This window comes from Amblyomma mixtum, chromosome 8 (assembly GCF_055824585.1).
Source record: "Amblyomma mixtum isolate Tamu chromosome 8, ASM5582458v1, whole genome shotgun sequence".
Taxonomy (NCBI): domain Eukaryota; kingdom Metazoa; phylum Arthropoda; class Arachnida; order Ixodida; family Ixodidae; genus Amblyomma; species Amblyomma mixtum.
The window spans coordinates 139116105-139141704 of record NC_143019.1 but is presented as its reverse complement, the minus strand read 5'-3'; the positions used below and the strand labels follow the sequence as shown (position 1 = coordinate 139141704).

At 46.6% G+C, this 25600-nt stretch overlaps 1 protein-coding gene and 1 non-coding gene across 2 annotated transcripts; both read left to right on the top strand.

The window, feature by feature from the left end:
- Window positions 1-346: 346 nt before the first annotated feature.
- Window positions 347-24515, top strand: LOC149334615 (heat shock protein 75 kDa, mitochondrial-like). Its single transcript, XM_089555257.1, has 7 exons — window positions 347-695; window positions 2698-2988; window positions 8667-9053; window positions 16489-16704; window positions 20163-20426; window positions 22889-23269; window positions 24014-24515. The coding sequence occupies exons 1-7, from the start codon at window positions 486-488 to the stop codon at window positions 24338-24340; spliced, it is 2076 nt and encodes a 691-aa protein (XP_089411383.1). The 5' UTR covers window positions 347-485; the 3' UTR covers window positions 24341-24515.
- On the top strand, window positions 12451-12524 carry TRNAT-GGU (transfer RNA threonine (anticodon GGU)). The gene has a single exon. It is a non-coding gene; the product is annotated as a tRNA-Thr (tRNA).
- Window positions 24516-25600: the final 1085 nt, after the last annotated feature.

Genomic DNA, 25600 nt, shown 5'->3' with positions numbered 1-25600 from the left:
CACAACGCAAGTATAACGCAAGAGGTGTGAGAGAGCCCAGTTATCGCCACCATGGTTCTCGCAGCAGTGCGAGCACAGTGGTGTTGTGTTGGAAGGATCGACGGTGTCGGGGCTTCAGTAGCTTCACTGTCGCTCGATGCGCCATCCAAAGTAGAGATATAGTAACACGTCGCAGCCATGGTTCGTAAATAAAATATAGTGTACTACATACAGACACTAACGTTGCTATGTCAAGGTTAAGAAAGAAAAAACGAAGAAACATATCGCAAATCCATAGGCGTTAGGTGTCCCTGACGCACAACACACTTCGGAGCAACCCGCTCGAGCGCACTAGACAAGTCTCTCTATGTGGCTTCTACCTTGTAGCTATTTCATTACCACGTGCTCGACGCACTGCGCTGCTCGCTGCCGGCACCCGCAACCAGCGGTGGCGAGTGGTTTCTGCCGGCGATTAGAGTTCTTTCGGTCGTCGTAGACCCGCTGGGATGGCCGGCCGCGTGCTGTGTTCGCGTGCGCTTCAAGCGGCGGCCGGACGCTGGCCCGTCGGAGCCCGGCCGGCACGGCGGATGCTCGGCAGCGCGCCTCTGCTGCGGCGCCCCTTGGCTCGGCCGATGGGCAGGCGAAGCGCCGTGTGCGCTGCGCGACCGTACTCCACGCAGCCGGAGTCCAAGGAAGACCTGCACACCATCATCAAGGCAAGGGGTCCTCGGAGCAGTGCGTTCGATGCTCTGCAGTGAAACGCGTACAGAGAAAATCGCTAAGTCAAGGAAAAACTACGATGCCGACGACTTTTCGAGCGAACGAGCTGTGTACGCTTTCGCGTAATACAGCTGGATTAAAAAGTTGGCTGTGCTAGCTAGAGGGCATAGCTTTCCTGGCTCCCTACAAATGTTTCCAAGGGCTCAGTTGCTTGATGAGGCATTTCCTTATGCAGGAGCCTAACTGCTGTTTTTGTGTGCTCATTTCTTCAACCTACAGCTTTACTTTAATGCATGTAAATCAATGCACTGTACAGAATACTGTGTGGACACTTCATTAATCACAAGCCTGTAAATGTCTTTCCTAACACTGCATCATTTGTGCCAAAGTTGATTGTGCATGCGAATGACGACCTTTTTCAATCCTCAGGAAGGAAGCGCTCAAGTTTTTCTAAGTTCGCAATTCTCTCAATTTTTAGGGCTTTATTGTGTGGTTTATGAGATAATCGTTGGTACAACTGTCAGGACGTCTGGATAATTAACTGTCAGAAGATTGAAGCCTAAAATTGCATATCTGTTCTTAAAGTGTCAGACTAAACTATACTGAAGTGTTCTTTCTACAACGTGGCAATGGGCTGTTATTCAAGCAAAAGGATTTGTGTGAGGATGTGTGTTTGCCGTCGTGTGGTCATCAGTTGGTATTGACTGGGGATGTCTGACTTGTGTGACATCACGACACACTTGTTACGTCATTCAGTCCTTGGTGCCGTTTCATGCTTAAGGATGCGAGATTGAATCCATGCTGCAGTGGCTGCATTTAGATGGGGGCAAATTGCAAAATCACCACGTGCTGTGCGATGTCATATGACGCATTAAAGAACTGCAGATAAGCAAAGTTTATGTGGAGTCTTCCACTATGACATCCCTCATAGCCTAGATTCAACACTGGAATGTTAAACTCTGGGTACTGCACCATCATACTTGAGAAAGTAAAACTGTACAAAAGGGACACATAGAAATGCTGTCTCTCTTTAAATTATTTTTCTTCCTGCCCTTTTCCACACTTTTATTTTCTTTGAAATGAACCAGCTAGCCTGGAAGTGTGCTTTACTAAACCATATATCCTGTAATGTTCATCTATGTCGTCCCCTGTCGAAGTTGCATTATAGGATGGGTATGAGTTTGCTGCCAAATGGCAAACAGGTGACAGAACAAGTGGGCTAATGTAATCTGTAACAAGCTGCACCTGGTAGAGATAAGCCTGGACATAGGGAAGTCATGTAAATACCAAGAATTGAAGTGATTGTAAGCTGCCTTCGCATTGGACATACGCACCTTACACGTAGCTTTGTATTCGTGAAACAAGAGAAGCCCCTTTATGAGCTGTCTGGTCACAATAAGCCGTATTTTGTTTTTATGCTCGGTGCTCGAGAAAGTAAGAAAGAAAGCATTGCACTTTGGGCAGGCCAGCTTGAATGATGGACCATTGATGTAGAGAGGCAAACAGGACACACCATTGAAGCTGGCTTACCTAAATGGAATTGCATCCACTAGCCTAGAAACATCCCATTTAGCAGTTCATTGATGATGTATATTACAACAAATACATTCCTTTCACCCAGACTCAATCTTGAGAGAAAAAAGTTGTAGAGTTGTCAGGAGTCGTTAGGTTCTTTAAGGAAAGGAATGTGACAAACTACAATTTTAAAAACTAGTAGAACATTAGCACAACATTCAAGTTTTTCTAACCCTGTGTCCCAATGAGCACTGAACCTAACCTGGACGTCCTGGGGACGTTCAGGATGTCTTCAGGATTTCCAAGGGACGTTCAGTGCCCATTGGGTTTGTTACCTGACAGCCTCAGTCACTTACATGCCATAAAACCCTAGAGAACAACATAAAATCCAAACTTTGTGAGAGTGGTTATTTCTGCAGAGCATAACGACCTGTTGGCCGACACGCAGGCATTCACCTCTGTGCCTCCTTTGAAACCTTTCAGAATGCGGAGCGTGGCAGTGGGCCGAGTGAGACCCGTGAGTTTCAGGCGGAGACGCGCATGCTGCTGGACATAGTGGCCCGCTCCCTGTACTCGGAGAAAGAGGTGTTTGTGCGCGAACTGGTGTCCAATGCGAGCGACGCACTGGAGAAGCTGCGCTACCTGCGGCTGACCGAGGCCGAGGCGATGTCCGCGGGGTCGGCCGAGGCTCCCCTGGAGATCCACATTGGCACGGACAAGCTGGCCAACACCTTTACCATCCAGGACACGGGGGTCGGCATGACCCGCGAGGAGGTGCGTGTGAGCTCCTTGTGCCTTGAGTGGAGGTCTTATCATCATCATCATAATTTATTAACCCTTAAAGGTCCCGTTAGGGACATTGCATAAGGGTGGGAGGTGGTACAGGGGTGTTCAGCAGTCATAGATGGATATAAATATACAAGGAATATAGAAATACAGACAAATATAGAATAGAATAATAGGAAAAAAATATATATAAATATAGAATAAAGTATAGAACAAAATGGTAGAACAAGACAAAAAAAAAGAAGACAAGGGTAACCAATTCAAATAATCAAGTCATGACAGAGTGTGGCAGAAATATAAACAAAATCAGATTACAACTTTAGAAGTAGATCAGGCTGGTCAGTTTGCAGGGCTTGGAAGCTGGCATAAGGTGCAGGAAAATTATTTGTCGTTGAGATGGTCTGTTAGGAGCTGTCTGAATCTGGAAGAATTAGCCTCAATGACAGTGTGTTCGGGGAGGTTATTCCAGCTTTCTATCGCACTGGGAAAGAAGGATTTATTGAAAGAATTGGTGGAGCCGTGCAAACGCTGTATGCTTAGGGAGTTAAATAACGACAGGATGATCGTACCGGGGCTCGTAGAAGGTTTTCTCGAAGTGCTGGAAAGTTGAAGTAGAGTTTGTGAAAAAGTGTCTCCCAAAGCACTGTAGGCAGCTTTCTGTGGTTCTTTCACTGCGTGAACAACCATCATTCGGGAACTGCCTGTATGAACAGGGGACCATTGTGGTGGCTCAGGTGGTGTTGGCGTTCATTTATTTATTTATTTTATAGAATACTGCAGACCCTAAGATGGGTCCAAGCAGGAGGAGCAGAAATACTTAAAAAGAAGCGCAGCAAATTACATAGCAGAAAACTGACATATGAGTAATAGAACATAGTAAAGAACAAGGGAAAACAACTCAGCAATTAACAATAATAAATTTTGTTGATGGCATCAATGCTGTTTAAAACTTCAGGCGGGAGTTCATTCCATTGAGTTGTTGTGTGAGGAAAAAATGAGTATTTAAAAGCATTGATTCTGGCGATGTACGGTGTTGTGATTCCATGTGATGACGTCGTGTTAGTTGCGTTGTGACCGGTTCAAGAAATAAATCAGGGCTCATGGAGAGTTTATTTTTGAGTAGGAAAAGAAGTTTCAATCTTTGAATTTTTCTTTGTGTTTGCAATGTGTGTATGTTGTTTTGTGTCATAAGAGTGGTTGCTGCTGATCCCAATGTCCCAAGCTCAATCTCGGCTGCGGTGGCCATATTTCGATGTAAGTGAAATACAAAAATACCTGTGTACTGCGTGACATCAGTGCTTGTTAAATTAACCCAGAGCCCTCCACTACAGCATTCCTTATGGTTAAACAAGGGCATCGGTGGGCGAAAGTGTGATGAAGGATGCAGTAATGATTAAAGTAATGGGGATAGGTTAGCTGATTTTATGAAGTCCAGTAGTGAGCGATGGGATGGTTCCCGTGTCGAGGCAGTATATGTAGCAGGGTTGTGCAGGGAAACACCCACTGCCTTCAGGTGCCGGATCCTTACGTTAAACCCCACATTGCCTAGTTGTTGTTTAGTGTGAATAGGGTGAAGAATACAGTGTTTCATGCAGCTGCTGTACAATGTGAGCTGATATTTAAATTTCACGCAATAATTCTTACGCTGTTGCGGTAGGCTCTTTTTATAAAAAAAAAAAACTGATGGGGCTTCGCATGTAAGTTCAGCACATCAGAAATTCAACTCGGCATTAGTGAACCAGTTGTCAGGTTTTTACTGGAGCATGTAGGTACGAATTACCAAACAGGGAATGATGCAACCAAAATTGAAGGCGTATTTACAAGAAAACATTTGGGAACCGTGTTAAAGGAGAAATATTTTCAGATATCTTGCACAACATGTGCAGGCTACCATCCAGCTGTTGTTGTGGGTTTCAGCCTTTTCTGAGAAGTGCACTTTCTACATGCGAGAGAATGTCTTCCTACTTTGTCGAAGACTGCTAACGATGTTCCGGTAAACCTGTTATAGTGGCGCAGCTGAACAAATGGTGCTCAGGCAGGTGTCACGTGTAAAGCCGCCCTGAACTCACAGTTGCAAGCCCAGGCTTGAACAATCTCTGCACGCACAAGTACATTTGGTAGTACTCTTGGCATTGGTAATGGTAATTCATGTAGCACAGCAAGACTTCATTCTAACCGGTCTTCAGTGAGTTAGGCTTCTTGTTAACCAAGTTTGCAAGCAGCAAAACCAAGGCCCTGAAAAAAATTTAGCCTATTAGGGAACTCAGCTCGGCAGGGTTTGTCCTAAACTGAATCTTCTTTTTTATAACCGAGGTTTGGACAAAGGTTGACTGAGGTTTGGCTTGCTGCTGTCTCCATTAGAAGTACACTGAAGAGAGATATTAATGGACACAAGTAAGTCAAGCTAAAGTGGTAAATTACCCTTTGCAAACAATACCAGCATCCTTCTTTACGAAAAGACGACTGCATTGCTCAGAAAATCGCGAAGTTCCTTATTTGCCCCATCTACATTCCCGTGCAGTGGTTGGAGGTTAGCACTGTGCCATCTTCAGGATGTGGACAAACAAAAATTAAATCACTTTTCCTACCAATTACAATGTCATTTTGTTAATGGGGTTCATCAGAGATGGCGCCAGCATACTGTTGCAAGCATATATCATTAATATCGTAGACCGCCCAACCTGAACTCGTATTTTTACTGCTGGAACTCAATCTACATGTTCCGAGCGTTCTTGGAAACTTCGAAATATTGCCCTGTGCGGCCGATTTCCCTGATTTAAATCTGATTAACGTCGGGCTCCTGCCTTTTTTTAATTCCCCGAAAGCGGTGGGAGGAGCCGACCAACCTTCCACTCAGTCTCGCGGCGGCTTGCCGCTCTGCCATCGGCGGAGTGATACGTAGTGATCGGGGAAAGCAAAGAGTCCACGCGTATTTTATTTGTGCGGGCCTAATTTGCAGCGATGTAGTCTGTGACTAGACCTGTTTATTCACTGAAATCTAAAAGAAACAAAATGAAAGCGAAAGCAATGTCGCCACGCAACTGCCTGAAAGGCACTCCATGCATTGGTCGACTCCTCCCACCGTATGTGGGTAATTAAAAAAAAAAAAAGCGTTTGGGACGTTAACTTGATTTAATTAGGGAAATTGGCCGCACAGGGCAATAGATCGAAGTTTCTGAGAATGCTCGGAACGTGTAGATCGAGTTCCCACGGCAAAAAGACGAGTTCAGACTCCTCTTCAGTGCACCTTTAAGCTGTTGTCTTGTTATGACATGGCACTTACCATTTGAAAAAAGTGCAGATTTGCCCGTAATACTTGTGCTTTGCATGCGGTTCCAAAGTTGCTGGACATCATGGCTTCACGCAGTCCAACTGGGCACATTGTAAAAAGAGCGATGGTTCACATTCTCGCATCTCAGCGGCACTCAGGTTTCCTCCTGTCTGTGTGGCACTTGGCGATGGCTCTGGATCTTGATGTGTCGTGTAATATAGCCATTCATCGCTCCAGGAATGTTATAACTTCATGGCTTTGGCTGTTTGTCCTGCTCTCATTGTGCGTGCAATTCTTGCTGTACACTTTGCTCTACCTCGGAAATCTCTGGCCAGGCAGCTTCGCCAGTGGCCAACAATGCAGCAACTCGCAGTCCACTTTCAGGAAAACATTTTATAAATATGAACACACTTGAGAAATGCAGGATGACCTACATAAAGAAATGTGGATAAGATGGTGTGAAACGGGCACTTCTTCACTTTTTTTTTAATTGCGCACTGTTTATCGCTTCTTTATGGCTTTTTCATGTTTTGTTTTGTATTGCACTTTTACTTGCACATTGGTAGTGCGCAAGTATAGCACACTTATGCTTGCCCTTTTGTCCTCTACCTAGCCTACAAATAACTAAGCCATGCATATTTCGCTCTTTGCCACAGTACCCGAGTATCCTCAAACGTACTTTCGCCTTTCCTGGTGAAAACCTGCGTTGTTTTCACTTCTGCGGAGTAGCATGTTCAGAAATCACTGATTAGTGAGGAACGACTGCTGCTTCTATCCAGCGAAAGGCTGTACCGAAACCCCACACAGCAAGAGCTCCAGAAAACTTATTCGCTCCAGACAAATACTTCGAAATTTCAAGTAGCAAACATTCGCATCCAATTGAATATCGAATGCTTTGGTATTCGATTTAATATTTGCACATGCCTAGCATTTACCCTTGCATGACTGGTGTGTGTGTTGAACGCGAGACTTTCGTCATCCTTTCATTACGGCATTCAATTCTGTTGTGGAGAAAATGTTTTGTCCATTTTTAAAAACAAGTTCTCTAAACACAGCTTACGTATGCACAGAGGGGAAGAACTGAAGGGGTCATGCACATGCAGAGACTTCTGGTTTAGAAGAACTTCTATTTGGGCTAGATGATGGTTCATTGCACTCAGGAAAGGAAAAACAGTAGCGCCGAAAAAGCACACACAGCTGAAGAACGACATAGGACAAGTGTGCGTGCGCGTGTGCACGCGCGTGAAATTGAGAAACGCTCATTTAGGTAAACATTTATTGGGGGTCGACGTTTCGGACCGAGCCTGTCCTTTTTCAAGACTGAAGTTACATGGTTCTTGCTTCTCATCTTAAGGATGCTCCATCTGTACAGGTGTTCAACACATGAACCAAAACAAGCAGATGATGCGGGAGGGAAAAACGGCTCAAGGAAAAGAAAAAAAAAAGAAAAAGAAAAAAAAATACACAAACGGAACAGGGAGGGTAAATGTCATTGCCCACCACCCACGTCTGCGATTGCAGGGAGCAAAGACGAAGAAGAAAAAAAAAGGGGAAAAAAAAGTGGGAGGGAAAAATAACAGCAGCAAGTAAAGTGTATGGAAACAGACAGTGGCCGAAGCCCAAAATAGATTTGATATGCGCTCACGTGTTGTCCACTTAATTGAGTAGTGTTTCAGTGAACACTTTCAAATATTTTCACATATAGGCTTTTTAGGGTAAAATTATGGCTTTTGCGGCATGGCATTGCCAAGCCTGGCGCACACCAGAAAACCAGTGAATCTTCTTAACTAGTAAGCTGGTTAACTATAATTTCTAATTAACTTTTTAACTGTTAGAGTTAGGCGCCTGGTTGTAATTAGAGATCTGTAGCCGATGGTTCGGAATGCCTACATCAGTTTTTATAATTTCAAAACCGTTAATAGCTTTGGCGCTGTGGCTGTACAAAATTTGGCTTTTTCGACTAGTTACGTGCGCTGGAGAGGTTGCTTTTCCTGCAAGCTTTCAAAAGCGCATGTATTTTCGCACGATGCAGCCAAACTTTGTCGAGCCACAGCGGTGAGGGTAACTATGTTTTCAATATTCTAAAAACTGATTTGGCTATTACTAACGACCAGCTACAAATCTCTAATTATAACTAGGCACCTAACTCCACTAGTTAAAAAGTTAATTATTAAAAATTAGTTAACCAACTTACTACCTTAGACAATTCACCGGTTTTCTTGTGTCCGCCAGCACTGGTAATACTATGCTGCAAAAGCCATATTTTTACTCCAAGAAGCCTATTTCTGAAAATTTTTGAAAGTGTTCACTGAAACACCCGGTATATACGAGTATATGTACTATATATTTCCCTGTTTCTGGCAGACTGACCGTTCTCTCTTACTGGGTGCTGCAGGTGGTGGAGAGCCTGGGCACCATAGCCCGGTCGGGCTCGAAGGAGTTCATCCAGAAGCTGGCCGCCAACGACGGAGCAGCCGGCTCCATCATTGGCCAGTTTGGCGTCGGCTTCTACTCGGCCTTCATGGTGGCCGACCGGGTGGAGGTGTTCACGCAGTCGCGACGCGCGGGCGCCAAGGCCGTGCGCTGGAGCTCGGACGGGTCGGGCCAGTACGAGCTCTCCGAGGCCGAGGGAGTGCAGGAGGGGACCAAGATTGTGCTCACCCTCAAGCCGGACTGTGCGGACTTTGCGGACGCCGACTTTGTGCGCAAGGTGATCGAGAAGTACAGCAACTTCGTGGGCAGCCCCATCTACCTCAACGGGCAGCGGGCCAACACGCTGCAGGTAAGGGCTGGCACAATACGTCTGCATTGATGGGGTCGTTTGTCGCACCACTTGAGACACATCATCATCATCAGCCTGACTACGCCCACTGCAGGGCAAAGGCCTCTCCCCCCATGTCTCCCCAATTAACCCTGCCCTTCGCCAGTTGCGGCCACCGTATTCCCTCAAACTTCTTAATCTCATCCGCCCACCTAACTTTCTGCCGCCCCCTGCTACGCTTGCCTTCTCTTGGAATCCACTCCGTTGCCCTTAAGGACCAGCGGTTATCTTGCCTTCGCATTGCATGCCCTGCCCAAGCCCACTTCTTCCTCGTGATTTCACCTAGGACGTCATGAACACGCGTTTGTTCCCTCACCCACTCCGCCTGCTTCCGATCTCTTAACGTTACACCTATCATTTTTCTTTCCATAGCTCGCTGCGTTGTCCTTAACTTAAGCTGAACCCTCCTTGTTAGCCTCCACGTTTCTGCCCCATTGGTGAGTACTGGCAAGATACAGCTGTTGCATACTTTTCCCTTGAGGGATGAGGGATTACCATGTTGGTAATACTATAGTAAGATACAACTTAAAAAAACAGCAGCTGCTAACATTGGGCCGTGGTCCGTGGCGTCCTGTATTACTCCGCTGCCGAATCGCAACAATAAGCGAAATCAGCTCTTTAATGTTTGACTACATCAAACAATGCATGTATTAAAATTGTAGAGCTCATAATTTTTTTCTTGTGATAAGCTGCTTGTTTAAGTAACAAGAAATGATTAATTAAGCAGCGGACTACTTTTTCATCGTGGAAGAATTCTGTGCACGGAGGCTCAGTTTGGGCGCATCTTCGCTGCAGGCTTAAGTTGTATCCGACTATAGTTCATTGGTTTTGGATAGTTGGTACATGTTTCTAATTTGTAAGTTTTAGCACAAATGCAGGGTCGTTATAACACACAACTCTGGTGCCACTCAGCTGTTCTCTGTCCCTCTCCTTTGTGTTGAAATTCTTAAATCCAGGACAGTGACAAGGTTGCTGAGCTGCGGCAGGATGTGAATGCAGTCTTAGCTTTTGGAGTGCATAAGGGTTAAAAAAAAAAAAAATGAGCAGATTGGCTAGCATCAGCTCCTTAAATTTACCATATTTACTTGAATCTAGGGCAGAGTTAATTGGAGAAACATGGGAGAGACCTTTTACTGTGCAGTGGGCATAGTTGATGATGATTAGGCGGGCGGCGATTCTAAGTCAACAGCCGAAAGTTGAAGGCGATATAAAACAAAAGAAACTTCCCTCGAATGTGCGACAGCCAGAAAAACAAAAACAATTGAGAACTATAGCAGGGATAGCACGCAAATGGCATTCATTGCCAAAAATCTGCTTCCGCTCACTTGTCATTGTTGACCTCCTTATCACTGTCCTCCTTGTGCGCTGTGCAATCTTCTGTGCCATCAAGTGCATTGGAAATGCTGCACTTTTGCAATGGAGCGTGCAACCAAGCCTTCCGGAATGTCGTCCCAGGTGGCCTCTTTGGGATTAGTTTGCGTGTGTCCCTGGCCCCATGCAGTGCCTCGCTCTGTTGCCAGCTTTGGCAACAAAACCCAGAGGAAGAAGTGGGGTTGGGCAGGCCATGTAATGCGAAGGCAAGATAACCGCTGGTCCTCAACGGAGTGGATTCCAAGAGACGGCAGAAAGTTGGGTGGGCGGATGAGATTGAGAAGTTTGCGGGGATAGGGTGGCCACAACTGGCGAAGGACAGGGTTAACTTAGGAGACATGGGAGAGGCCTTTGCCCTGCAGTGGGAGTAGTCAGACTGATGAGGATGATGATGATGAGAGGTGTTGGAGTTTTCGGTTTTTATCTTTTAAAAACTTGAAAACTCGGCGGACCATTTTTGAAGTTCGTTTCGAAATGCAACTTTCTATGTTTTTTTTTTTCAGTGAATTTTTTTTCCTGCGAATGAATTACTGACTTTTTTTGGTGTTCTCACTTGGCAATCCTGCGTGGTGAAAAGTAACTGAGAGTCTCTCCTGGCATTTTTGTCAACATGAAGACTTTGTTTACCTGTAATTAACGTATAAATGGTGGCACTTGTAGCTGTAGCTTGCACAAGGAATTGCTATGATCATTAAAGAAGTAATGCCAGTAAATGAGACGGCTGGCAGACACTAGCTGGCATGTTTTCGTCGGGTTGTCACATTGGTTTAAGCGAGACGACGGGGCATCACTTGTTCTGCGTGTTGATGACAGCGATGGAACGGCAGCTCAGTCACCATGGTAACCAGAACGTACTGTTTAGTGATGCCCATGCACATTTTGTTGTCAGAGTCCTACGTGGAGTTTATTAACCTACTTAACCACCAGCAAGGAGGTGGGGATTGCCAGTCTGCAGAGGCATGTAAGCTAGCGGGGCAGTGCCAAAAATTGCATAACTGCACTGCTTACACCACGACGCATTGCGTCCCTGACTTCCCTACTTTGTTAACTTTCAACTTCGACTGAGTGAGCTCATACTCAACAGCCAGCTGGGTATAACTTGCATGTCATGGATAACTTGCATGTCACGCATGTTTTTGGATTGAAACCGAATAGGACAAACTTAATTTGGCTTACATATATCGGTTTCTATCGGTCTAGACTGATAAGTCAGACCCCTAGTAGTAATGGTTATGGTGCTGTCTTCTGTTGGTGTTTTGTGGGAGTGCCACCTGTATGCATTTTTTTTTTCGTTTTCACGTGTTGTCATTGTGTTTTATGAATACGACAACAAAATCCTTGAATGTAAGGCGACCTAAGAGTTCCATACCTTGTGTTCTTAAAGAAGCTGTCTGCCTAGATTTGAATAAATACGGTATTCAAAGAAAAAAAAAAGCCTGTCCATGGCATGGCAGGACCAGCACAGCTGGGGCAGGGATCTTTTTTTTTGGCAGGGACAGCTGCTGCGTGAAGAAGCTCAGTGTGGAAACTGGCAGCAAATGCTAATGCTCAGCTCAACTTTACGTTTACATCTTATAGCTGCTTGCTGGAGATCTGGACATGTACTCTTACATTAATGAGGCAGTAGTTACTCATTGAAATCCACCCGAGCGCAGCCAAACGGCTACAAAGGAAAGCTATGCAGCTTTCTCAGAAACTTCGCAGTTAAATAAAAATTCGTCCTGGTCCGGGGTTCCAACCCAGGACCACCGCTACACCGGAGCAGTCTCTCTACCAACTGAGCTAACCAGGACTGCAAGCTTATGGTAGGGCGAGAGCGAATTGATCAATAACTCGAAGTGGGAACAGTGCTGGTCAAACGTTTAGGGGAATCCCCCAAGGTGGAGTAGATTTGTAATAAGGGAGTAATTACTCATTGGCATCCACCCGAGCGCAGCCATACGGCTACAGAGGAAAGGTATACATAGCCATAGACATAAGCTTGCCATCCCGGTTAGCTCAGTTGGTAGAGCAACTGCTCTGGTCAAGCAGTGGTCCCGGGTTCAAACCCCGGACCAGGACGAATTTTTCTTTAACTACGAAGTTTCTGAGAAAGCTGTACAGCTTTCCTCTGTAGCCGTATGGCTGCACTCGGGTGGATCTCAATGAGTAATTACTCCCCTATTACAAATCTACTCCACTTTTGAGGATTTCCCTAAACATTTGACCAACACTCTTACATTGTGCGTGGAATACATAAAAGACAGCATACCGAAGATATATATTTAAAATTATTTTTTCCAGTGTTCATGGCACACGTGGAAAGCAATAAACATGAGGTATATGGGCTTAGCCTCAAACATAATAACATTTGAAAGAACTTGTTGAACTCTGTGTTATTTGCCTGGATTGCATGCAGCATTTCTCTTAAGGGAGGATGAGGGGATCAACGGCAACTGTTCTATTTTTTGACTTAGACCGATGAAATTTGGCCGACTGGCTTAAAAAGCATCAAACAATCAGGTGTAAAGTTTCACAATGACTCCTCCAGTAGGTTCCCTTTTATCATTGTTATATGTTGTCCCAATGTTGCTTGCTTGCGGAAAGCCTAGCATGACAAAAAAAAAAAAACAGGCTACAGGTTTGTAAATGCTGTTAATATTTACTAAGAAGTGTGGTGTAAATCAAGACTCTGTTAATTTTTTTAAAAGTTTCTCAGCTTTTTTTTTTTTTTTAAAGGACACAATATGCATCTTCTTTTATTTCTAGAATGTATCGTGCTCTAATTATACCATGTAATAAAAACAAGTGAGCCTAAATGGTAATTTTGAGACTGTCTAGATGCAGACCACATTTCAGTGATTGCAACAAAACAAACGGGATAAAAATCCATGCACCCATTGCTGTGCTACGCTTTCCATGAGGAAGGTATTAAGCTCAGAACAAACTTTTGCAAAAACAAGCCTGAAAGTTCCAAGCTAGCACTCACTGTCTATGTGTAGATGCTGACAAATATGTTTATCTGGAGCGCTTAAAGTTTATTTTTGGGTTAAACATTTCAGTACAACATAGAAACAGTGTTGGAGATGCCAAAAAGTGTACTTTTCTGAAATTGACTTTTTTCGTGATTTTTGTGATCTGATCGCCACCTCCCCCCTTAATCAGAAGTTGGTAACCTGGGGCAGTACGCTCCTTGGGAGCTTGCACACATAGCCGAGCATTTGTTCCTGCCCTCAAGACATGCTGCTGTCTCCTTCTGGAATGGTCGCCAATCTTTGGTCTCTCTTCTGGCTCAGATCTCTGCACAGCAGTTGCTTCAGCTTGTGAAGTAGCCAGAATTGCGTAGATACATGTAGCAGTATTATAACTGTGGACTGCCACCAGATTTTGGGCAGTATCGAAGCAGCAGCGAAAAACCCAGCTTGAGGTAAGATGAAGTGGCAGCAGCGTTTTCATGGTGGAGCTCCCAGCTGCCACATTTCCACTTTTCTTTGTCGTGACGTATGTCAGGTGGCAAAGACCTGCAGTTTACTGCCACTTATTTGATGTCCTGGAGGAACAAAGAAAGCTGCCAATACGGTCCTCATGCCTTGCCATCCAGTCCTGTGGTGTGGATACCCTGACAACTTCTACTGTCCGGACACTGCGGCTGTAAACCGATGTTTCCTCTCGTGTTCCAACTTTCCGGCACAGTGGGACTCAACCAGGACAGAGAATTAGGGATGAGCATCTAGTGCATAAGAAATTTACCTTTTGGGTATCAAATGGAAAGGTTTGCAAGTAAATGCGCAGGAGCCTCTGTAGAATAGGTAGATTTTTTTTTCCGGATATTTTTTTTTCTCTCCTGCCTGCCAAGTTTCATTCATATATATGCTCTCTCCCTTGTTGGCAACTGCGGACCTCAGTTAAAATGGCATGTTTCTGCAGTGCTAAAAGCTGTGCAAAATGCAGTGACATCAAACCCTATCCTATCGCATGCCCCACCGCGGTGGCCCAGTGGTTATGGCGCTGGCGCTCGGCTGCTGACCCGAAAGACGCGGGTTCAATCCCGGCCGCAGCGGCTGAATTTCGATGAAGACGAAATTCTAGCGGCCCGTGTGCTGTGCAATGTCAGTGCACGTTAAGGAACCCCAGGTGGTGGAAATTTCCAGAGCCCTTCACTACGGCGTCCCTCATAGCCTCAGTCACTTTGGGACGTTAAACCCCATAAACCAACCAAACCAACCTATCCTATCGCATGTTGTGGAATGGTTGGCAGCTGGCGTTGTTTAAGTGTAGTGCTTATCATGAAATTTCCTGGTGTTGTGGCTTCTCAAAAGGGACAGAGAGCCAAGCATGGGCTGTGGCTGTTGCATGAAGGCATTGCTTTGAGCCTTTGAGCTGGCTTTCTTCACATGGCTATTCTGGGTGTGCCCCTGCTCTGCTGCTCTCTTCCACGCTGCGCCGGTTGAAAACAAACCGCCAGCTTCTACCACACGTGCACCGTTCGTGTTGGAGACAGGCTCAGGTGGCAGCTGCCAGTGCTGGAAGCACACACTGGCCACTTTGCATGTGTAATTGATTCCTCGTGAAACCAGATCACACCTGCGGCATTCATCTATCTGTGGCAGAATCTATCCAAAACAGGGCAGTGCGATTCATTTCACGAAACTATAACTACCGTTCAAGCGTCACTCAGATTAAAACCGATCTTCCTCTACTATCATTCAGCACGCACCGTGACATCGCTCTCCTAACACTATTTCACAAATATGTTCACTTCAGTAGAACTACTTCATTTCACCTCTATGCCTCGTCCCGCACGTCGAAAAGATTATATAATCAGTTCTGTTCCACCAGGATATATGGTAATACATTCGCTTTTAATTCATCTGCACTACCACGAGCCATCAGATTATGGACTGATCTGCCAGACAACATCGCTTCCGCATCTAATCTAGAATCTTTCCATTCTCAACTCATCACACATTTCACTGAAACCATCATTTAGCACTGGTTTTTTAGCCCTATCATTGAGCCCTTTTTTTATATCAGATTTTTTGTTCTTTACTTTGCTGGTACTCTCGTGCCATTTGGACGTTTTCTTACTTATGTTTGCCTGCCATGTTTCTGTGTTTGCCTTAATCCCACTATTTTACTCATTGTTCCCACTTTCGGTGAGCACATTATCCTTTATTTTTGTGCTTTATTTTGTGTTGTGTATTGTTTTTTTTTTCTTTTCCTGTTGTTATTTCTGCGTCGTTTCTTCTTCTCTGCTAATTTGTTGATATATTGTTTATCATGATTGTATGTTTCCCTTTTTGGCTATTAATGCACTGTATTGATTTATCTTTTTTTTCTCGTGATCGTATGTTCCCCTTTTGTTTCCTTTGGTTATTAAGGCACTGTATTATATTTTTTTCGCCCCCGTTACACAATGCCCAATGGGCCTGTAAGGTAAGTAGAAAACCAGCGGAAAGGACGCGTTCACAAGGGGGAGAAGTACACTGGACAACGCTGAAGCACTACTGAAAATTCTTTATTTGGTGGATCGCCAACATCAGAACAGAGTGCACATGCACGAGAGCAACCACAAACGTTAACAAAGCTACAAACACAAAATTGATTAAGCGAGCGAAGATTGCATGGAACATAGAACATAGGTTGTCACATGCAATCTTCGATCGCTTACATTTCATGTTTGTTGTTTTCATAGCGTTTGTGGTTGCCCTCGCGCATGTGCACCCTGTCCTGATGTTGGCGATCCACCAAGTAAAGAATATCTCAGTTGCGTTTCCAGTGCTGTCCTGTGCACTTCTCCTCCTTGTGAACTCGTCCTTTCCGCTGGTTTTCCACTTACCATGCACCAACTGGCCCAACAAGCTACGCTTCTTCAATACTAGGCCTGTAAGGTATTTCAAATAAATAAATAAATAAATATGCCTCTTCTTTCAACAAGTTTCCCGTGTAGCTAACGATTCTTTGTGCGCTCCCCAGAGGGCGCCACATCTTGTGGAAAAGGCAGAACCTGTGCCGTGACTGTGTGGACCTTCTTTCCCCTTGGCAGGCGCTGTGGCTTCTGGAGCCCCGGGACGTGACGCAGGCGCAGCACGATGAGTTCTACCGGTACCTGTCGGGGGCGTTTGACGTGCCCCGCTTCACGGTGCACTTCTGCACGGACGTGCCCCTCTCCATCCGCTGCCTGCTGTACGTGCCCGAGGGGAAGCCCGGCCTCTTCGACATGGGCCGCGAGGGCTCCGGCGTGGCCCTCTACTCGCGCAAGGTGGGTCGGACACACGAGGGCTGGACACAACGCTCTCATCAACAATGCAGCAACACCCTGTGGTGTTGTTGGTGGTGCCTTTTTATCTCCAGGTTTACAAGGTCGCATATCGGGATTGTTTGCTCAGCGACAACTACGATGAACTAACACGCTACCACATATCGCGGGCCTTTGCCAGGCACAAAAAAAAAAAGAAAAACAGGAGCTGGTGATGCTGATGCCGATATGAATATCGAAAGCTCGCATCGGAGGAAAAAGTTGCGGGCGGAGTGGGTGAGAGAACAAACGCGGGTTAATAACATCCTAGTTGAGATCAAGAGGAAGAAGTGGGCTTGGGCAGGGCATGTAATGCGAAGGCAGGATAACCGCTGGTCCTTAAGGGTAACGGAGTGGATTCCAAGAGAAGGCAAGTGTAGCAGGGAGCGGCAGAAAGTTAGGTGGGCGGATGAGATTAAGAAATTTGCGGGGATACGGTGGCCACAACTGGCAAAGGACAGGGTTAATTGGAGACACATGGGAGAGGCCTTTGCCCTGCAGTGGGTGTAGTCAGGCTGATGATGATGATGATGCAGATTTGCATCATGGCCTCATACATCAGGCTCTTCCTGCCGTTAAAGCATGGGCCTAGTCAGCACACTCATGACAATGTCCTCAAAGTTGTTCATCCGAATAGGGTTTAGGGTGTGATATCAAAGGTCTTTCTGCTCTGCTGCCAGTGCAGCTTTTATCGATGTGGCTCAAAGGACGATCCATCTTCATCTCTCTTGCCCACCCTCCCTAATAAACCTCCATCATCTGCATGCTTGTGCAGCACATTGGTAGTCATTTACCGTATTTACTCGCATAATAGGCGCACTCACATAATAGGCACACCTGCAGTTTAGTCGTGAAAAATCGAATTTTGTTATTTCTGCGCATAATAGGCACACCCTGAACTTGGCACTGTGATCAGTACTGCATTTACGCAATTGAAAGCCGACACCTGCCCCCCAAATCTTTATTTTAACAAAGTTTTTACTAACTGAGTACTAGTGCTCACTAGTGCCGCTGCCGTCACAGCCACTGCGGACCCACAGCACGTACATCACGGGGAACAGCCACACAGAATTTTCAGGGATGCTCAGTTTACACCTCTGTTTGGAAAGCTTCCTTCCTGGCCGGAAACCTTCCAAACTTTGACCCACGAAAACCTTGGTGATAGGAGTCACATACATAAATATAGGCACGCCGCAGTTGCAACTGCCGCATTTCTTGGTCACGTCGAATTTCCGGCCTGCCGCACACTTGCTGTTTTCGAGAGCAAACTCCCAGCTGTGTACCTACAGTAATCCCTCGTTATAACAAAGTCAGCAGGACGGCGAAAAAATTCTTTATAAGCGATAATTCAATATAAATGACCACTCGGAAAAAAGCTAAAACAGTCGAGATTTAATTGCGCCAAAACTGTGAGGAAGCTGGCGGATGGCGCCGCGCGGCATCCGCCAGCTGCGGCCAGCTACTGCTCAAGGTCAGTCTCTGTGTCTCCTCGGAGCACCAACGCAGCGAAATCGCAAGTTCGTGGCCTATGTAGCTTTCGCTACAAAATTTGCTCCTAGCACAGTTGTTACTTCGTATTGGTCAGCGATCCTCAAAGATGATACAGTTTTCAAATTGCTTATACCAGAGTTTATTATCTATATCAAGAACAAGCTTTAGCTCATTTTTGTGATCCAGACGGGATCCAGGCTGATCGACAGGCCAGCAGGCTCGGCTTACTTCACGTTCGCACAAGAAAAATACAAAGTAGCCATGCTACCATAAAGTCTGCCTCCTAGATTCGAGCAACGACAGCATGCCTGTGCAAGAGTGGATCTTTCGGCAACCATGCCGCCTGCAGGAACGCCGAGTGACAAACTGCGCGCTGCTCCCTGACTGCCCTGGTCGCCGCTAAGCCTAGCCGGTTTAGCATCGATGCCGCAGCTGTTAGCGCTTCGGGACTGGACAGCACTCAAATAAAGGCGCTACACCTGGCACCCCTTTACTGTCATCCAGTCTCATAATAAAAGAAACATTAGATTTCCGTGACGCCTTCAGCAACAGAGCTAGCAGACAGCAGGCAAACCGCATCAGGCAGGAGCAGCATCGAAGCAGCTATTGGATGAAATTTGCTTGTATCGCAGTCATCACCTCTACCCCCAGGGCTTGCTATGAACTTGAACAAACAATACTATTGCGTTTTCAGACGCCGGCGGCCGGCATCAAGGCTGGCAGGCCACGGCCAGTCTCTACGCGCGCGAGCGAGTGCATTGAGACCGGCCGCGGGCAGGCCGGCCCGGCTCAAAGGAGCGCGCCCTACGTCATGATGACGCTGCCGCTCTCCGCGCTCGCGTTGGCTCCTGCTTCCCGTCATTGCGTTTGCCGCGGGCGGCCCGTTGTTGACATCTAGCAGGTTGGACACAGGCGGTGAGCTGCGCTTAGACGCTGCGACGCCATTCGCATCTTTGCGCCGCGGAGAATTGCGCTCGCTTTTCGCACATGCATCCGTGCCGTAACAACAAAATTCAGTGACCCTAACAAGCATTTAGACAACTTCATCACATGTGGTTCCTAGGCCTCAATCTGACTGCTCTTCCATCCTGTCCGTTCTTCCCCACGCCATCCTGCTCCTCGGATGTGTTGCAACTTACACTAGCGCCCTCCTACCGCACTGCCTGCAACCGTGTGTTGCAGCAGACATCTTTGCTGCCATCATCATCAGCCAGATTACGCCCACTGCAGGGTGAACGCCTCTCCCATGTCTCTCCAATCAACCCTGTCCTTAGCCAGTTGCAGCCACCGTGTTTCCACAAATTTCGTTACCTCATCCGCCCACCTAACTTTCTGCCGCCCCCTGCTACTCCTGCCTTCTCCTGGAATCCACTCCGTTACCCTTAAGGACCAGCGGTTATCTTGCCTTCGCATTGCATGCCCTGCCCAAGCCCACTTCTTCCTCTTGATTTCAACTAGGGTGTCATTAACTCGCGTTTGTTTCCTCACCCACTCCCTCCCACACCCTCACCCACTCCGCCCGCTTCCAATCTCTTAACGTTACTCCTATCATTTTCCTTTCCATAGCTTGCTGCGTTGTCCCGAACTTACGCTGAACCCTCCTTGTTAGCCTCCATGTCTCTGCTCCATATAGGCGAGTACCGGTAAGGTAGAACTGTCGCATACTTTTCTCTTGAGGGATATTGGTAAACTGCCATCCATGGTGTTTTTATTCTTCTAGTTATTTCCCTCTCATGATCCGGATCTGTGGTCACTACCTGCGCTAAATAGACGTATTCCCTTACTACTTCCAGCCCCTCGCTACCAATTGCGAACTGCTGTTCCCTTGTTAGGCTGTTGAACATTGCTTTGGTTTTCTGCATGTTAATTTTTAGCCCCACCGTTTCGCCACACACTCCTAACAGTGCACTCGCCTGCTGCTGTGTGTTCAGGTGCTGATCAAGCCTCGGGCGGAGATCCTGCCCAAGTGGCTGCGCTTTGTCAGGGGTGTGGTGGAGAGTGAGGACATCCCGCTCAACCTGAGCCGGGAGCTGCTGCAGGACAGCGCCCTCATCCGCAAGATCCGCACGGTCATTGTGAGCCGGCTCATCCGCCACCTGGCCCGCAGTGCAGAGCGGGAGCCCGAGAGCTACGGCCGCTTCTACCGGGACTACGGCGTCTTCCTCAAGGAAGGCATCTTGGCCGCTCACGAGCAGGTAAGCTCTCATCATGGGCGCTACTGCCACAGGATGGCAGCACTGGTCAGCCTACCCAATGCACACAGTCTGTATGGGCAGCCAGTGGTTTTTTTTTATTTAAGGCTGGTCTTAGAAAAGAAATTTTTGTTAATGAAGTCAAAATAGTGCATTCTTCAAGGAACTTGTGTTTTTGCATGCTGATTCCAAATGTGCAAATTTTATATGAAACAAGCTCTTGTGCACTTATAAACTAATATGTTATGTAACTTTTTGCCAAGAGCTTTCAATAAATTTTGCTGCAGGAAACTTGTTAGGATGCATGCCATTGTCTTGTCTTGACATCAAACTCTGCAATAAGGGCAAAATTATTATGCTGCCTATCATAGAAGTTGAGTTAAAACCGGAAAACTGATGATTTCAAAATCCTATAACTTGCTTTCTATAACAGGCAAGATGATAATTTAACCCTTACTGCATAGCTTGATGTCAAGAGAAACCAATGGCATGCAATGTAACAAGTTCCCTGCAGCACAATTTCTTTCAAACTCTTGGCAAAAGTTACCTAACATATTGCACAAGTGCACAAGGACTCAAGTGCATAAGTGCACAGCGATCAGTAGAAAACCAGTTGAGACTCTTTCACGATTGTGTTGGTCTTGTTTTGTCTTTTCGTGAAGTGTGTACAGTCGAACCCGGATATATCGAACCCGCATATTTCGAATTATTGGCTATATCGAACACAAAGATTACCCCCTTGAAAATACTATGTAAAAGTATAGGACAGTTGCGTTGTATATCGAATTCCATTTTCGCCGGACATTGGATATATCGAACGCCGCGCCACGCCGCGCCGCACCCCTGGAAGGTGCGCTTTCCCCAAAATACATTCCTGTCCGGTCCTCAGCCGCCTCAGCAGAGAACATTTCCGCAGTCAGTCAGCAGGCGCAGGGCCCTTTTTTTTTTTTTTTGTTCCCCGTTTTTGCGCCCCACCGGCGCGAGCTTTCCCCCTCCTCCTGTACCGCCGGCATGTGCTCCGTCAAGGTCATTGGAGCTCAGCGAAGAGAGAGAGCGCGGCATGGAGACACGCGGCGACGGTTCTAAGCCACGCTTCTTGGGGAAAGAGAGAGAGAGAAAACGGTCGCTCGTGGGCACATCGTGGGTCTGGGGAAAAGAGAGAGCTTAGAAAAAAAAAAAAAAAACGAAGCCCAGAGCGTCGATCTTTCTCCCTGCTCTTTCTTTTCCCTCTGTCGTTCCTTCGCAGCCGGGTTGACTGCCGCTCGCATAGGCTTCGCTCTTATCGCTCCATCTGCGCCTCGCGTGTTTTTTTTTGTGTGTGCCTGTGTTTCAACGCGCGACGTGAAGCAGGCCCCAGTAGCCAACTATTTTGGCAAGGCAGGCCTTGAAAGGGCCGGAGATAAATGTCCGGAAGATGTAGATGACGATGAGTGCTTGGACGACGCGTTTCGCGACTTGTCCAATTTTCTCGGCGCCGTTCCGTCCGAAGTGACTGTTGAGGACTTTAACGCTGACAGCGAAGTTCAAGCGGTAGCTGGCGTTCAAGACGCCGACTCCAGCGACGATGAGGGAAACTGTGTTGTCGAAGAAACGCGTCCGTGCGCAGCCACTGAACTGGCGTCAGCGTTAGCCTGATTCGGCGCTGTTGCGGCGAAATGGAAGGCACTGTGCTCTCGCACCTGGACAGTCTCGAGAAGATCGAGGCCAGTGTTTTGAACTTCGTTTCCCAGGGGAAAAAGCAGCCCAAAATTAGTGATTTTTTTTTCCGCGAAATAAAGTGCTTTCACATTGCGTGCCCATACTATGTGATTCGCGGCTGTTCCAAACGGTAAGCCACAATTTGTTATGATCGGGAGTGCAGTTCTAGCCTATATCTGTATATCGAATTTTCGCTATATCGAACTATTTTCCGATCCCCTTCGAATTCGATATATCCGGGTTCGACTCACCATCAACTTGCCCTTGGGGCCAAGTCCAAGGACATATATTGTGTGTGTCCCTGCTCAGTCACACATCATCATCATTTATTTGAGCCTTAAAATAAGGGGGGAGTAGTAGTAGTACATTCAACATGACTCATATTGGTGGGGAGAAAAGAAAAGAAGGGAATCAATAAAAAAAAACACGCAGACAAAGAAAGCATAAATAGAATTAAAGTCACGAAAGGGAAAATGAAACAATTTATACAGGAAGACATAATCATAATCTGAAGTAATAAAGCATGCATCGATTCAATGGGGTTAATTAAGTAAGCCTGGTGAGGAGACCAAATTGCTGATCATGTCGACTTTGAGAGAATGCATGTGCACTCGTCACGATGCATGATACAGCACAGTCCCTAGCTTCTCTGATGATGCATCGTAACACTGATGACGGTGAGTGATGATTAGTGGCACAGTCTTAACACAGTGTACAACAAGCGTCCGCCAGTGCAGTCTTCTCAGGGGTGCACTATCTGGTTGCAGGCCGAGAAGGAGGAGATTGCGCAGCTGCTGCGCTTCGAGTCGTCCCAGCAGCCGGTGGGCAGCACTGTGACCCTGACCGAGTACTGTGGCCGTATGAAGGAGGGCCAGCGGGACATCTACTACCTGGCCGCACCCAGCCGCCAGCTGGCCGAGGCCTCCCCCTACTTTGAGGCGGTGCGCTCGCGGGACGTGGAGGTGCTCTTCTGCCTGGAGCCGTACGACGAGCTGGTGCTGGCACAGCTGCGGCAGTTCGGCCGCAAGAACATCACCTCCGTCGAGAAGGAGATGCGCCGGGACGCCGAGGAGGCCCACGAGGAGCCTGAGGAGGTGCGCGGACTGGCCGAGTGGCTCAAGGCAGAGCTCGGACCCATGGTGCACAAGGTGGGTTGGGAGATGAGCCCCGTCTCTATGCAGCGGTGGCACACGTTCGCCATGATGTTCACTGCTGTTGCCGTAGTCGCATTTGTGATTGCCTGCCACTCCACGGAGACTACAGTTGACAACATAGCCGGCGTCCCTTTAAGGGAAAGTCTGGTCTTGAAAAAAAAAAAAATTTTATTAATGAAGTCACAGTTTAGAAGTTTTCTGGGCACATGTATTTTTGTGCACTGATTCTAGACATGTCATTTAATTTCATGTTAAACAATTCCTTGAGCACTTATGCAGTTTTTATGCAAGTATTTTGCAAAGAGTTTTGAAGAAAATTTGCTGCGGGAAACTCGTTGAAATGTATGCTATTGGGTTCTCTTGATGCCAAGGAATGCAGTAAGGGTAAAATTATCATCCTGTCTACATAGAACTTGAGTTATAGGGTTTTTAAGTTGTCGCTTCAGAAACGAGAAGAAAAATGTGTATTCCTGTTTCTGAAATGGCAGCTTCAGTACCCTATAACTCATGTATGTAGTAGTTGTCTATACCCTTTTGCTCCAAGTCTACACTGGTGCATTCCTATGCTCGAGGGAATCGGGCTTGTGGAGAGGATGACGACAACATGAAACCAGGGGAACAAGGCCAATACAGCTTCCACACTGTAAAAGTCTTCGAGATTTTCTTTGTCGGTATTCCGCCTTTGTAGATTTCTAGTTGCAGCCAGCCGTGGTGCAGTGCATATCTGGGCTGGTGCAGGTCAAAGTGACTCGGCGACTGCAGAAGCACCCGTGCCTGGTGTCTGTTGAGGAGATGGCGGCTGCCCGGCATTTTGTGAAGACATCGCTCCAGAGCTTCTCGGAAGAAGAACGGTATCGGCTGCTTGAGCCCACACTGGAAATCAACCCCGACCATCCCATCATTGCAAAGCTGGCTGGGCTTCGCTCGTCCGAACCCGAGCTCGCCAAGAAACTTGCTCGGCAGATTTTCGGAAATGCCATGGTCACTGCAGGCCTTGTGGACGATCCCCGGAAGGTCACTTCAGAGCTCAACGACCTTCTCAGTGCCCTGCTGGAAAGACTCTGAGCTGGAGTAGCGTGCCTGGTTTGAGGGCCAAAGTGGGTAAACTTGTTTTAGTGGTGATGAAATGTGGCACTCACGGCTGGCCAGTGTAACATAAGTGTTCACTCATCATCATTGCAAGAGGGCTGGTGTAATTAGTATTGCGCATAATTAAAAACAAAGAAGATTGTAAACTGAAGTGGTATGTGGTTTTGTCTCCCAGCACACAAGAAGATAAGACGTGAAAAATTTTGCGTAACAGTACCGTAACTGCAACAATCGAGTCGAGTAAAGCGGAAAGTTGGGCTTGTTGGTAACAATCCGTCAAGAAACGGCACACAGAAAAACAAGAAAACTGACAGCTCTCCTGTCCTGTCCGTTCTCCTTGTGTTTGCCATTTTTTGGTGAACTGCAACAATAATTTACGCTTTCTTTTCAAGCACTTTTAGGGCTGTGATTTCTTTTCGAATTTCTTTCACCTCTTAGAAGGTGGCCATGGTGCTAAATGTAATATATAGTCGGATACAACTTAAGCCTGCAGTGAAGCTCCGCCCACATTCAGAACTACCACACAGAATTCCTCCACGACAAAAAAGTAGTCCGCTGCTTAAACGTTTCTGGTTAAATAAACAAAAAGCTTATCACACGAAAAAAATTATGAGCTTTTTAATTTTGATATGTGGATTGTTTGATAAAGTCAAACATTAAAAACCTGATTCCGTTACCTGTTGCGATTGGCCAGCGGAGTAATACAAAACGCCGCCGACCGCGGCCCAGTGTTAGCAACTGCTGTTTTTTTTAGTTGTATCCTACTGTAGTTCATGACACTGTAAGTCCTCCACTTGACCGTAACCAGTTCAGAGTATAAATATAGTATGTTGCCTTGGCTCTGCAGGCATGCCCATTTTTGAAATTGATATTTGTGGAATTGCCCACGTAAGTTAGCATCTCACAACATTCTTGCCTTGGCTAGGAAGTGGCCATACAATGGTGGGCATCAATATGTAGAAAAACAGTGTGAGAATAGAATGGAATGTGTCTGTCCTAACACAGGATGCTTTACCAGACATGAACCCAGGTTTAAAATGGATATGTCAATTCCTGTTACAAGACAAACTCTACAGGAGTGTTCTTTGGGATGAGCTATACCTTTTGGTCGGGGTTAACGGGAGGTCACAAAAACAGGTCTCTGTTCATCATCATCATCATCAGCCTTATGCCCACTGCAGGGCAATGGCCTCTCCCATGTCTCTCCAATTAACCCTGTCTTTCGCAAGTTGTGGC